Source organism: Priapulus caudatus, unplaced genomic scaffold, assembly GCF_000485595.1.
Source record: "Priapulus caudatus unplaced genomic scaffold, Priapulus_caudatus-5.0.1 Scaffold598, whole genome shotgun sequence".
Taxonomy (NCBI): domain Eukaryota; kingdom Metazoa; phylum Priapulida; class Priapulimorpha; order Priapulimorphida; family Priapulidae; genus Priapulus; species Priapulus caudatus.
In genome coordinates this window covers 113,198-127,857 of record NW_014577659.1, presented here as the reverse complement: position 1 = coordinate 127,857, position 14,660 = coordinate 113,198, and the positions used below count along the sequence as shown (strand labels likewise).

The 14,660-nt window shown below is 43.5% G+C and overlaps 1 protein-coding gene and 1 long non-coding RNA gene across 3 annotated transcripts in view; one reads left to right on the top strand and one right to left on the bottom strand.

Annotated features, from left to right (window-relative positions):
- Positions 1-2,495: 2,495 nt before the first annotated feature.
- LOC106811996 lies at positions 2,496-5,127 on the top strand. Of its 2 annotated transcripts, none has more exons than XR_001394237.1 (3): positions 2,496-2,559; positions 3,202-3,426; positions 5,105-5,127. It is a non-coding gene; the product is annotated as an uncharacterized LOC106811996 (long non-coding RNA). The 2 variants fall into 2 exon arrangements; XR_001394238.1 differs by having other exon boundaries at positions 2,517-2,628.
- A 3,290-nt stretch (positions 5,128-8,417) lies between these two features.
- LOC106811995 (high mobility group protein 20A-like) overlaps positions 8,418-14,660 on the bottom strand; it is a gene marked incomplete at its 5' end in the record, with an annotated part of 11,233 nt that continues 4,990 nt past the window's right edge. The window contains 5 exon segments of the mRNA XM_014815738.1: positions 8,418-8,762; positions 8,966-9,078; positions 9,727-9,802; positions 10,571-10,738; positions 11,321-11,445. Of these exon segments, the coding sequence (XP_014671224.1) occupies positions 8,604-8,762; positions 8,966-9,078; positions 9,727-9,802; positions 10,571-10,738; positions 11,321-11,445 (641 nt within the window).

Here is a 14,660-nt window from a genome sequence, read left to right as displayed (position 1 = left end):
GCTGCTTTCTCTCTCTCTCGTCTCTCTCTCGTCTCTCCTCTCTCCTCTGCTCTCTTCGCTCGTTTGACGCTGCCTCGCTATCTCTGTTGTGCTCACCTGCTAGTTTTCACTCCTTCACAGCTGTTCTGTGTTTGTTCTATTCTCTTCTCTCCGGTCTCCTCTGCTTGGGCTCTACACCACACACACGCGCACGCCCACGCACGACACACACACACACACACACACACACACACACACACACAACACACACATACACACACAACACACGCGCCACACACACACACGCACACCGCACGCACGCAGACACACACACACACCACACACACACCACACACACACACACACACAACACACACACGACCCACACGCACACGTACATACATCAACACACGCGCCGCGCACACACCGCACACGCCACACGCTCACAACATCACACACACACGACACACACCACACACCACACACACACATACACACACAGCACACACATCACACACAACACCACACACAACACACACACACACACACACACACACACACACACTACACACACACACGACAACACACGCGCAAGGCAACGTGCGCATGCCACGCACGTGCACGTACGCCACACACGAGCCACTCCCAAGCAGTCTTGAGGCCTTCCCCGCCCCCTCTCTCTTCTCTCGCTCGCTGCACCCGCCCACGGGAAGTCGTCAGGAGGCGAGTAGTGTCTAGTAGGGCGCGGTCGCGAGGGCTTCTACAACTTCCGCTTATTAATTTGGCTATGACGGGCTCTTAATGCAGGTTTTTTCGTCTCACGCTTCCTGCGTTTTAGTTCTTCGTGTATGGTGGTGCTGTGGGTGTAGAGAATATAGCCTCTGCCTTCGCCCCTTCGCGCTGTCGGCCCGTACCCTGCTCGTCATGTACACTCCCGTTTACTAGCGGCCGCGCGGCTCGCATCTAACTCGCGAAAAGGCCTACAGCTGATTCCGACCGAGCCGAGCTAAAATTCAACGACGACGTCCTAGGCAACGAAGACAACGCGGAGGCTAGCTGCCAAGCTCCGACGCCGCGCGCAGGGTTCTCACTCCACCCCGTCTCGTATATCTTGCGCGCCACGCGACACACCAACCGCAGTTCAACATAATAAACGACCAGTGGTGAACAAGTTGAGCACCGCTGCCAGCTACGGTGAGCTAACGTGATTTATATGCTGTAAAGAATGCGCGCGCATGGAAAGGGGACAACACGGAAGATAATCCGTATGATTGACCGAGCTCCGCGCATTGGTGTGGCATGTGCCGTTGGCAAGGAGAGGGCTACTCCTCTGCCTCTAATGTTTCTACCTTTTCCATCAGACATTTCTTAACACTATTAATGCTATTAAAACTAGAATAAACAGAATTTGTCCTAACTTGCTGTGGTAGAGAGTTCCAAGCTTCAATTGCAGTATTAAGTATAAAAAAAAGTATATAAGTCAAAGAGTTTTTCCCACTGCTTCCCACCCTCGGTTTAAAAATAGACATCTCGCCTTCCTTTGTCTTGCGTACTTTTTCTGGTGTTTTAAAAAGCTACCGAAGGCCATTTAGGGGGGTTTGGAGATTTTTTTTTAAATTGGGGCATTCTAAGAGCATCTGAGCAGTAATCTATGTCTAGAATGCAAAAATTTATCAGATCCGGTCCCCCGGACGCCTGCGGACCCCTCTTTGCCCATTTCTAGGTTTTTATAACGAATTTACATATATATTTAAGTAAATCTTTATCAGAAAAACTAGCGCTAAACAAGATTTTTTTATGGAGACAATATAAGAGAAGTGGAGGTGTGTGTGTGTGTCTTTTTTTTCTTTTTTGTGGTAAAAACGGGGGGGGGGTCCGGACCCCCTCGACCCCCCTCTGAATCCGCCCTTGTGCTCTAGTACCTAGGTTGAGAACACATCTAATGGCTTTATTTTGACACACTTGCAGCTTAGCCCTTGTGCGCTTTGTGAGACTGCTGTACCATATATATACTGCTTGCATAGTCAAAATGACATTGAATTAGGGCAGAAACTAGTAATCTTTTATTGTTAACCGTTTTTACAACCTTAATTCCCGTTACTCTTTGTTCTAAAAAAATTGTAAAGAAAAAATAGGGTACAATTCTATATCTCGCATTATTTTGTGTGGTACGTGCTTTTTATCGTATATTTGTGTATTTGCTGTTATATTGTTTTACTGCGAGTCGGGATTTGTATTTAAGTTAGCGCAAAAACAGCATGTGCATGTTCTAACTTCTAAGATAGAATGATATCAGTTCGCATCATAGAGATGTATTAATAAACACTATTATATTTATTTATACACCTCTATGGTTCGCATCAACAATGTGCTCGCATCTGCGTGGTGAGTCGGCAGATCCCTTAGCTGACCGAATACGTCACTAACCCCGAGTATTTGTAACGAGGCAGTCAATTGGTCTAGCGAGCTGAGTGCCGTCACGTGACGAGGCATGACCAATCGTATATATCCACATTACACCATTGTGAGTGCACAGACCGACGCAGTTAGGTTTGTCAGCAGCAGTAGTGAAACTCTTTGGTTTGTATGCTGTTGCTCTCTCGTTTTTGCATGTTGTAGGAACCTACGTTTGTTATATCGCAAAAGAGTGTAAGCGTGAAGTTAAATTATTTAGGAAACATGAGTTCAATATCTATCTAGGTTCGATCGTTCTATTTGGTTCGTAATCAGTGATTCGGCCATCTCGTGGAATTTATTTCGCAATGCAAATGCAGAAAAGCACTACATGGTTCGATAAACATATTCCTCAGTCATTGTGAGAACGAACAACATAGCTCGATTATTCTTACTTCGATTTATAATCGATCAAACAATCGTAGGTTTATATCGTAGTGCAGCTAATGTAGATAGGGTTTCGTTTCCCAGCACTACTATAACAATCTGAACACGGCCCATTAAATATGATAATAATATTGTACGCGTTGTTGTCATGTTTTGAATGGGTTTACATCATACATGTACTCCTGCTTTCGGATCCATAGGTTTTAACTCCCTTATAATAGTAGCGATCACCATTTGCCTGTAAACTGGATGTCATGCTTCGTAACATGTAAGATCTGCATGGTCCTACGAAACCTATGTTCAATGTGTACGGTTGAAGTTGTGTGGCCATGGATTGCTCTGTGCTCTGTGTCTAACTCATCGTATCTGTTGACTCTTCAGTGCTCTTCATATTATCGGGGTGGTTTGAAGTGGCACGCCGAAGCAGCGGAACAGGAGTACCGACCGGTGTGATTCCCTAAACTAAAGGTGTGAATCCAACATCGAGGATGGAGCAAGCTCACACGAAGTCTGTGGCGGAGACGCTATCGTATTTTAGTGTCAATGAAGAAACCGGCCTCACTCTGGAACAAGTGAAGGCGAACACAGAAAAATATGGACCTAATGGTAAATCTCGCAACCAGTTTGGATATCGTTTAATCGCGTCCTCCTGCGGTTCCTGCATTGCCCATGTCCGGATGCCTTTGTGTCAAGCTTCATAGTTTTATGTGAGAGTTTCTCAGTTTTGCACCTTGCGGTGTCGTGTCTATGAGTTTGCCATCGAGAGGCAGATGTGGTTTGTATGTTAGCAGTGTTCGCCCTTAGCGAGCATACATCCGTAATCATGATAGTGGCATTATTTACCAGTGACGGTATCTCTGTTGTGTAATAGGCAGAAAAATGAAGAATTAGTTTTATATAAGCCACTGTTAGCTTCAAAATATGTAGGTATGTGAACCTTGCTATCACGTTAATGCTAAATGTTCAATGTAAATCCCTTATCTAAAATTCTAGAAACCAGTCGCGCTTCGATATTTAAAATTTGCTTGCATGTGATCGTGTGTGTTAATTTTAACTGCCGAAAAGACGTAGCTTTAACTACTGCTGCCAAAGTCATTTCAGACCCTAGCCTGAGTAAGCTTGAACGCTGTGCAATGCAAACCCTGGGCTGCAGCTTCAGTGCTAAAAATAGTTCCGCAACCGATTGGGTTTCAAGCAACTTTTGGTATCACTCTGGTAAAGAACTGAAAATCTGTTCTGTTTTAGCCCACTTGCACTCGGCAGACCCCGAATAACTCGTTGGCCCCTGTTCGGCGTAAATTAGCAAGAATTAACTTATGTTGCTCCTCTTGTCTGACACATCGCCGGATATGGCAGCAGGGTTTGCTTTCGTTAAACGTATCTAAACGGACGTTGAAATGGCCGTCTGAAATCTGCAGGCAGCTGCTGTTTAGTCGAAGTACTATACGCGTTAGAATGTATCTTTCTGCGCGAACTCAGACGAAAGTTTGCGAGCGGTAATGCATTTTCAGCATCCTCTGCTCTCTGTCCATCCGCGGAAGAGCCCGCTCACTGCCCACTGACCCAATTCGGGTAAATAATTTCGGGGGGGGGGGAGGGGTATAGCTGTACGCTTGCACTTTGCAACTGTGTGAGAATTCGGAAAGAACTTCACTCTGACATTGCCCCCACCCACCCATGTAATCAAACCACAATCACCAGCACAATGCAGGATGTGGGAACATTGCGGAAGCAATGAGGTCATAACGATTGATAAGGTCATGGCAATCGGTAAGGTCATAGCAGTTATTCTTAGTGCATAGCAATTGATAACGTTACAGTACTCACTTGATCAACGGTGTCATAGTAATCATTTACGTTGTATTAATCGGTGAAGTAGTGATCGCTAATCTCTTGATGATTGGTCATAGTGATTGGTCACTGTGTTTGGTAGTGTTGTAGTGATCAATGGTGTCATATAGCGATCGATGGCGCTGTAGTGATCAATGATGTCACAGTGATTATTAATGTCATAACGAGTGATGACATCATGATGTTTTATGATGTCATTGGAATTGATGACATCATAGTCGTAGACGGGTTTATACTGGTGAGAAATTAAAATAGCATGAGTCAAGTTATTCTATGGCATTAGGGAAATCAGATTGTTGGGACTTGTGTTATAACTTACATAGCTCTGGTTTGGCTTGTGGTTTAGTTTATTACGATCATCTAATGAATTATGCTAGGTGAGTCATCATGACGTAATGATGGTATAATAATGTCCTTTCTTTGTTTATTGCAGAATTGCCAGCAGAAGAGGGTAAGTTGACATACAATCTTTCTCCTTGCATGTGCAATAAAATGTGGCAGTGCATGTCTGTTTTTTGGGTGAAACCATGTTGGGTGAACCTGAAGTTGATTCAGGCTGATTTGTAGCTCTACTGTAAGCCAGACGGGCTACTCTATACCCGGATAGACCCACCTAAATCACTTGGGCTCAGAAGGTATTCCTAAGTGAAATACTCGTAATGTTTTTCCGATTTTATGGTGAGGCTTGTTCTTCAGCCAGATAGCCATGGTTACAATGTGCACTGTCTCAAAAACTAGGGCAGGCTATGCGTGCAAACGTCACAGTGTGAACTCACAAGAAAGTGCCGCATTGCTGGAAGCTGATAGAATGCATCAAATCGTAATGGTCAGCTAATTTAGCACTGTGGCGAAATCGCATGCGCGCCGCTCGTGAATGCTGTGGTGGGAAAACGAGAGCTGCTGTATGCAGGATAGCTATTCTCGACAGCCTTGGAGGCGGAAATGAGAAGCCGAGACCCGGCATTCTACTGCGAACCAGGGGCGATCGCAGCATGCACCACGTAGATGCAGTGGAATGTCAGCGTTTGCCACTGTACGGTTCTGTTTCACATTCCCCTGTGGGAATTCTCGCACCTCGTAGCAAAGAAAAACGAGAGCAAGATGTTGCTGTATTTAGCCGATATCCAAGGAAGCTCTAAAGCGAAGCGAAAACGCCACCGAAAAAGCCTCGTAGCAGGTTCGAAAGTGAACGTAGATCGGATTGATGCACCTTTCCATGTGTGAACTGAGAATGGTGAGAAAAGTTTTGGCCATTCACGTTGTGGACAATTTCTGTGCCTTCACTGGGAGATATTTCTTATCAGTAATGTCTGGAATAGTTGGGAGTAAATGCAGGAATGTTAAGGGGAAAGAAAACAAGTAGACAGATGCTTTAAATTGTGACATATCATTGTCGGCTTAGCGCACAGAAAACACAGGAGCTGTGAGAGGTGCAGGGAGAGGGAGGAGTTGTAATATGTGCGAGGGGGAAGAAGCTAGGTTCTGTGCCATGTCAGGGAGGGAAAGTAGGAGCTAAGGGAGGTGAAGGAAGGACGATTGGATGTGTACTGTCAGAAGGGGAGAAGGTAGGAGCTGTGACAGGTGGAGGAAGGGGAAGGAGATGGGAAATTTCAGAGGGGCGAGAAGCCAGCAATCACGAGATTAGAGAGTGAAATGCAGAAGCAGTGAGGTGAATGGAAGTATAGTTGCTATAAGATTTAAGAGTGGGAGAAGAAGGAAGAGCAAGTCAGGAGCATGCCAAAAGTTCCTGACACTATCCGAAAAAAGTTTTGACTCGATTCGTATTATTCCACAAATCGTAGCCTTCCATTGAAGCTGTTCACTCGGACCTTTATCACCTATTTGCTTTCATGTGGTATTCATTGTCCCCCCTTTTCTTATATGATAGATGGTACATTGAACTTATCTACTCTCCCAACTGTCATGTGAAATCAATACAGCACTGAGCAGCATCATTGCTCCAGGCCCTTCGCTGTCATCTGTCTATGTATACTATAATTTGGCTAATCTTGTGTGTGTGTGTGTGTGTGTGTGTGTGTTTGTTTGATCTCGATGTTCTCCGTGATTTGTCACTCAATCGCGGTAACTGTGGTAAGATATATCAGAATCACCACGTCTGGGAGATGGTTCTGGCTGAGACAAAAATTAAAAAAAGTTGAAAGTAAAAAAAAAATTGTAAAAGTAAAAATTCAATCATCACGTACGTGGGAATTGTGTCGCGTGTCTTGCCCGCCGCCGTAGCGTAGTCGGTAGGAGCACAGTTTCATAACCCGAGATTCCGGATTCGAATCTCAGCTGGGGGGAAAAATTTTCACCTTTACTTTTTTACTCTTAGTATCTACTTCTGCCACTTCAGCGTTAATTTCAAAATGTAAAAAATAAATTTTACTACATTCATTAAAAAAATTGAAAAAGATTCAAAAGTTAAAAAAATTACCATTTTTTTTACTATTATTATTATTTATTATTATTTTCATGTTCTTTATATTATTCATATTATTTTTTATTGTTTTGGATTGCGATGGGATGGATAGAAGACGACTGGGGGTGGATGGGCATGATGGGTGCATGGGTGGCATGGGATAGGATGAGATGGGATGGCATGACAATGCCGATGGTGGATGATGGGGATGGCTTTGGTATCTGCGCTTGGGGATGGCACTGAATGGATTGCATGCATGGGCATGCTGATAGATAGATAGATAACTAGATAGATAGATAGATAGATTTTGCTGGTATTTCCTTTCAACAAGTGATGTCACCGAACTAACACTTTTTCACCTATTCACTTATAGAATTGCGCTCTTTGTTTCTTCCCAAAATGTTTTTTTGTTTCTGTTTTCTTTTCAGTTGCATAAAATATTTAACTTCAACTGTGTCACTTACATGAAGTTTATATTTTAAGGCACGATTTGGTCGTTGTACGGGTATTAGTCTGCTAGTACATGTCATATAAAGTTGTTTAGCCGAATTTGTGTGTTTGCGCATAACTAGAGAACTCCGAAGCCTAGAGGAAAACTAGATATATTTTCAGAATCAGCACGTCTGGGAGGTGGTTCTGGCTGAAATTTCAAAAAAGTTAAAAAGTTAAAAATTTATAAAATTGCTATTCATCCGTAGATGGCGTACAGATTAACATTATACATCACGTACGTGTCAATCCATGGTGTATAACCATAACTGCCCAGTAGCCGAATGGATAAAGCATCGGACTCCTAAACCATTGATTCTGGGTTCGAATCCCACCTCGGGAAATGCTTTGTTTCTTTACTTTTGGACTGTTTAGTATGTACTTCTGCCGTATTCACCGTTAATTTCAAAATTTAAATTTTTTTACTACATTTAAACGTTTAGTAAAAATCCAGAATAAACTATGGTAGATGATAATGATAGCGCAAACTGACGGGAACACTTCACGGAAGCCTATGTAGGTTACATATCAAATATTATTATATTTTCTATATAATTTCATTTTATTATATATAATTTTTGACTTTTTTATTTTAATGACTTTTATCTTTTGATTTCTTATTATTTTTTACTGTTGGGATGGGATGGGATGGCATGCGATGCGATTGGATGGATATAGGATGGCATGGCATGGGATGGCATGGGATAGGATGGGATGGCATGGGATGCGGTGCGATGGGATGGGATGGCATGGCATGGCATGGCCTGGGATGCGATGAGATGGCATGCGATGGGATGGGATTAATAATGGGCAGCATGTACTATCCATTCTTTTCAAATTTTAGGTGTTTGGGTTGGGGTCTGTCTCATCTTGGGTCAATGGTTTTGTTCAAATTCCGTTACTTATTAAACAAACATAGACACTGACGAACAGTTGCAATTTCATTCATAATTCCGACGTTGAGTTAAATTACCATCAGTTACTAATTTTCCCTACAGACATGAATGCAGCGAAAAATACACTACAGGTTTCGCGTGACAGCATCTTTAGCAGCGAGATGCGAGACAATGCACTCACCAGGGAGAGGCACCTCTGTGAAGCTGACAGTGAGCGTTGCCCGTAAGTTCTCCAGATGCTGCTGCAGCGCCATGTTGTTGTTCCGCTGCTGAACGCTGTCCACCTGTCGAGTGAGTGAGTGTGAGCGAGAGTCGAGGTAATTCACGAGCACGTAGCAGCGGAAAGGCAATAATCTCGCTGCCACATCGGCATGAGACCGATCACGGATTGAGGACCTATGCTAGTGGAAGAGTCATGAGTCAGGTCATCATTATTTTGTAAGCGCCGGCCATGCAGCCCGTGAGCCACGGCGCGCTCCTTACTCACCTGTAGACGTTCGATGGCCGCCTTCAGGTTGTCGATGTGTTTGGAGAGTATAGCGTTCTGCTCCTCATACTCCGTGTTGGACTTGCGAAGAGCACGCAGCTCTGCCTCTCTCACTAAACAATGGGAAAAAGAGTATAATAACGTGGGTAGGATAACAACACACATGTTAATAACAGATGTACGCAGGCACTCATTGTCCGCCCGCCCGCCCCGCACGCACTCACGCACACAAACGCTGCACATTATAGATAAACATCACAATGACATTTACGAATACTAGAGTTGCGAAAGGATAATATCCATTCTGCTCCGAGCAGAAATTTAGCAGGCATTCACAATGCAGGAAAATATGTTCTTGGTGGTCCTTTGCTTTTTCCATCTTACATGTTAAGGCCACAATTAAAAAAATATTTGTTTGCCCTCACCCGACCCAGGCTGAAAAGTTTGGGTAGGTAGGTAGGCTTTTATTTTGTTTGAGGGGGGTCTTTTACAAATTTAGCATGGTGTCTACATTACATGATCGGGTGTGCTTGTGTGGAGATACGTTTTATGTTGAATGTTTGTTTTGCTTGGTACATATAATGTATTGCCTACAGATTTGTACAGTGATACAATTTGTAAAAAAAAAAGATTGGGAAAGATCAATAAAATTGTTTGAGTCGGCCCCTTTTTGGCGGGTCGGTCGGGTGAGCGCAAACAAACAATATTTTTATTATGGCCTAACTATCTGATATAATCTATGATCTAATATAAAGCTTTACCCTTTTGGTGGTCTAAAAACTCCTCTGTGAATATAGGAATGTCAAATCCAGGCAAGTCATCATCCTTATCATCGCCCTGCAATGGTTAAGTACCCTGACATCAGAGCTAATACTACAAAGTATGTTATCCAAATATCAATCGAATAAAATCGAAGCACTTTACGATGCTTACGTCTACGTAGCAATACTACATAGTATGCTATCCAAATATCAATAAAATAAAATTAAAGCACTTTACGATACTTACGTTTGCATAGCAATAAGTTCGCTATTAAAATAACAAGGCATGAGACTAACACACGATGCACAAAAGAATCACCGTGATACAACCACACAATCAGCATTCAACAAAACTCTACTGAAGAGTCTCACATCTCCAATCGAAATGCTACCAAGCAGGCAGCACCATATTATGCAGACGAACCCCCTTCTGTGTCGTCCAAGTGCTGTACAGCTTCAACGTGCGCTTACAAACAAAGCTGTTACTAGTCTCGCATAACAATTCCTACCCGGTGAACCATGACCTCACACCCTCCGAGTGATGCCGAACGGTCGCGCAACACACGAGCATCTCTTGGAGCTAATCACACTCGATTTTAGTGTAGTTCGTACTAAGTGTTCAGAACTGCGCGACATGTACTAAAAGTGTGCATCACTGCATGGCATGTAGTAAAATTGTGCAGAATTAAGCGCTATACACCAAGGCCCCTATTAATGTTGTTTCATTCAATGTTTTCTCATTGTTATGATGAATCTGCAACCTACAATTGCAATATACCTACAAGCTATGATCGCTATACACGTGTGAGCTACGATTGATACTCAGCTGATCACGCAATCTCACCTCGGCGCCACCGTTGGCCGAAAGGTGGTCGGCGTCGTCTGCGGCTTCCAGCTTGCGTTTCTTCTCGGCTTGCTTCTTCAGGAAGATCTTGTAGGCTTCAGTCTGTTGATACTGCTCCAGCTCCTTCGCATACCTCTCTCGGTCCTTGTCTGCTTCGTCCAGGTACCTCTGAGTACGGGGAAGCGGAAATGGGTGAGCAATGTGCGCAGGTTTAACTATTTTGTCTGAAGCCTAACCGGGTTGTCGTCAGAAAGGAAAACCGCTTTTAAGGTGTGGTGCCACAGTTGGCACTCGCAACCAGGCATGTGGTCCATCCCACCTTAGGGGTTAGCTGGGTTCCCATTCATTTATGTGTACGAACAAGATATGAAAACAGGTCTGACAATGCTGCCCGTTGTCATGCTCTGATGGGAGGAAATTCGATTAATACAAGTCAAGAGTTAATGTACTGAGCATTTTGCATTAAATTTCATTCATTTTCTTACCCTCATATCTGGTGATTTAATAACTTATATCATAAACTGCCTTTTCAGGATTACACTTTCAGACCGAGAATAGTATGGTCAACAAATAAAGAAAACTGTGCTAGATGGATAAAATGACTGAATGTATTTAAACTTAGTTCGTAATCAGCCTCAGAATAACATGACCGCGCCTGCCGTGGCCAGATCAACATGGCTTTTCACGTGTCAAAAAGCACTGAATGGTTATAACATGCGTATTATAGGCACATAATAAGTGCATTCAAACCTGCTTCTCCTCAGGAAGTAGCTTCCCCCAGTCGGTTGCCAGTATCTTCGTGATGTCAGCAAATGTTGCATTCGGGTTATCCTCTCTTACCTTCTCACGCCGATCGTTGAGGAATCGCACATAGCCTGCAAATAGAAAGAGAAACATACAGAGTAATAAATGCCTACACTCGTATGCAGCCTTAACCCATCTTTGTCTATGCACTTCCTTCTTATTACCTCCGCGAAGGGGTTGGCAGGAGGTTATGTTTTCACCGGCGTGTGTTTGTTCGTTTGTGTGTTTGTTCGTTTGTGGGTTTGTGCATTTGTGGGTTTGTAACACCGTTCTTTGTGTACAGCCCAACTAAAAAAGTTATGGACGGATTGTCATAACATTTTCAGGATAGGTCAGAAATGGGCTAACTTAGAATTGATTAGATTTTGGTGGTGATCTGGATCCAATTAATTAATTAATTAATTAAATTTTCAGGATATGTCAGAAATGGGATAACTTAGAATTGATTACATTTTGGTGGTGATCCGAATCCAATTAATTAATAAAATGTGCAGGATAGGTCAGAAATGGGGTAACTTAGAATTGATTACATTTTGGTGGTCATCCGGATCCAATCAATTATTTAATTAATTAATTAATTAATAAAAATGTTCACAGTGAGGAGAATTCAGCTGCCTCTCGGGCGAAGTTACTGCCCCGCTCTCGAGTCTTCCTAGTACCTGTAAGTTAACATGCCATAATTAAAATTGCTTAAATGTAAACACAGTGCCGCTCACTACGATCACGCGCGTCATCTAACCGTGCTCTACCTGACCCGGTGACTCTGGCGTGGCTGTGAAGTGTGGCGATTTCTAGTAAAACCCTGTCTGCCCAAATGTGGTTCACGATACATCGCCGACTACAGGTTGGAATCGCACAGTGGATTGGGTATCAGGAACCCTGTCTCTAAAAGTAGATGTTCGTTGGGATCGTATGAAATAGTTGTCACGATGATGCGCGCTACGTCTTTAAGTGGTCTCAGATATTTAATAGATGGAAGCCTCCCCATCATTTTTTAGTAGCAACAACTATCCTGCAATGACAGAATAGGTAAGCACTCTCATCCATTGTTACCTTATCTGCAAGTCTTACAGGGCCTGCCCGATATAGAGAGCTGCCACCTGCAACCATATTAGGCAAAAAACTCCACAGTATCCTAAACACATGCACTCTCGCCCAGTAAGCCACTGGCAGTGTTCCATATGCTCCCCCCCCGCCCTTTACATGTTAATCATACTGACCACTACAGAATGCCATATAACAATTATCGACTTTAACGGAGCCATAAACCTCCTCTTTAACCAAATTTATGCTTTATCGAAATTTCCACCGCTTGCGACCATCTGTAGCCTCATACATCCATGCATGTATAGATTTCTACTAGCAAACCGCGCAGTCAAATTCTTTCTACACAGACAGATCAACAACATCCCCATGTTTATTACCTCTCCTTCTGAGGGTCAAAAGGTTTATCAGACACTTACTTCTTCGGCACGTCACGTGGAAACGCAGATTTCCATCCGGTCCTTCAATAAAGCCATAAACAAATGATAGTCACCTGCATCCACTGAAATCAATAATAAGCTTTTCGCACATTCGCCTTGCCGTCAGACTCACCCGTTCCGGCGTGGTGTCTCTCCCAGAAAATGTTCTAAAATCTGTCCCTGGTGCCTCCTACTTGACTTTGTACTGCTGACTCCAATTATTCGCAGCAGGTGATGGTCTTTCCTACCATGATGTCTATTACACCGCCACTACAGCGTAGCCCGTACGCGTCGAGGCCGTTTTAGCACTTCTTCCGCGTGAGCTCCTTCTCTCCTGGCTTGCCCGCAATTTCTGCAGTTGTGCGTGTTATACCTTAAGTTAAGGACGCTGACTGTTCCGTCCCTTGCTTTTTCTGCCCTCTTGTACCTGTTACCTGTTGCACCCCAGCCAGCTTCCGACATCCCAACTCGTTTTCGCACCAGTTCCGCCTCCAACGACTTCCGAAATATCGTGGACGCGTACGTCGATCGTGCGCGGTCTTAAAGAGTTTGTGCCCCAACTGTGACGGGTCCGTTGCCCGACCGATCCGGGTCCTGCCCGTCCACGGACCGGGTTTCTCCCCGTGGCATTTCCCGTACCGCCCCGCGTTTTCTCACTGTGCGCCCACGATCAAAGTGATTCTTACCAAGGCTGGCATCTGACTATGGGTCAGAGTGAGCTACAAAATATACTACCCCTTCGTTTGCTTTCTAAAGAAACACTTTGCCTCAATATTAATTTAGTTTCGAAATTTGAACAACCGGTGCTAGGAATGCGATTTGGAAAGTAAATTTCCATGGATACATGACGGGATCATGAGTGAGCTTTTCACGAAAGCTTGCCAAAGTCGCCCAACAGCCATCTCTTAGTAGCAGCCATGTGGTACATGAGGATCTTTTATAAATCTAATATACTAGCTTGCGCTGAGAACTGCAGTGTACAGGAGCTGTCTTTTACATAGAAAAAGATTTTCTGCTCATGCGTTTTTTCTGAATTTGTAAATATCCATCTTAACCCTTCTACATTTTATTATAGACCTTCGTGCATTCCTTCATGGCTTGCTTGGACTGCGCGCCAAGCTTACAAATTTTGCGTAGTGTTTTTGTTAACAAGCGCCGTTCCTCCAAACTCCACACTCTTACAAATAAAAATTACGTAGTCCTCCTTGGACTAAACGTCATTACCAGTAAGTTCACTCATGTTTGCTCTTTGGTGCATTTCTATCTATCTTGCTCTTTTTGCGCTTTTTAACTCCTTTGGCCATCCACCTTTCTCTCGGTTCTATAGTCATTCAATAAAAGGGACAACACATCTTTATTGCTATTAACACACCATTTCTAAATGTATTATGTATTCAAATTTACTATCTGTCCTCTTAATATTATCTACTCCCTCTACATATATTAGGAATCCTTTCACATGAGCAAAGTTCCTTGGCCCCTTCCATGCGACCTGCTTCTCTGTAGGAACTTTGTTTAGACGCGAGCCAAAACTCATGACTCCAGTCTTCTCCTTTAGTAACTTACTTACTGCAATTGTGGGTTCTCATGTTCAACATACATCGGCGTGCGGAGACAGATGAGTTTCGACGTATTGATTTACATGATGAATTTTACACCTTAATTTTGATCGTATGTTACACAGTATCATGTTTTTATTCCAAAATTTAGGCTCCCTCCCCCACCGCTTCCACCATCAGTACCAGAGGCTACAGCCTACTGGGTCTCAGGCATGACCGCTGCAATGTTAGTTGCCAGTTTTGTTTAGTGAATACCATACATAG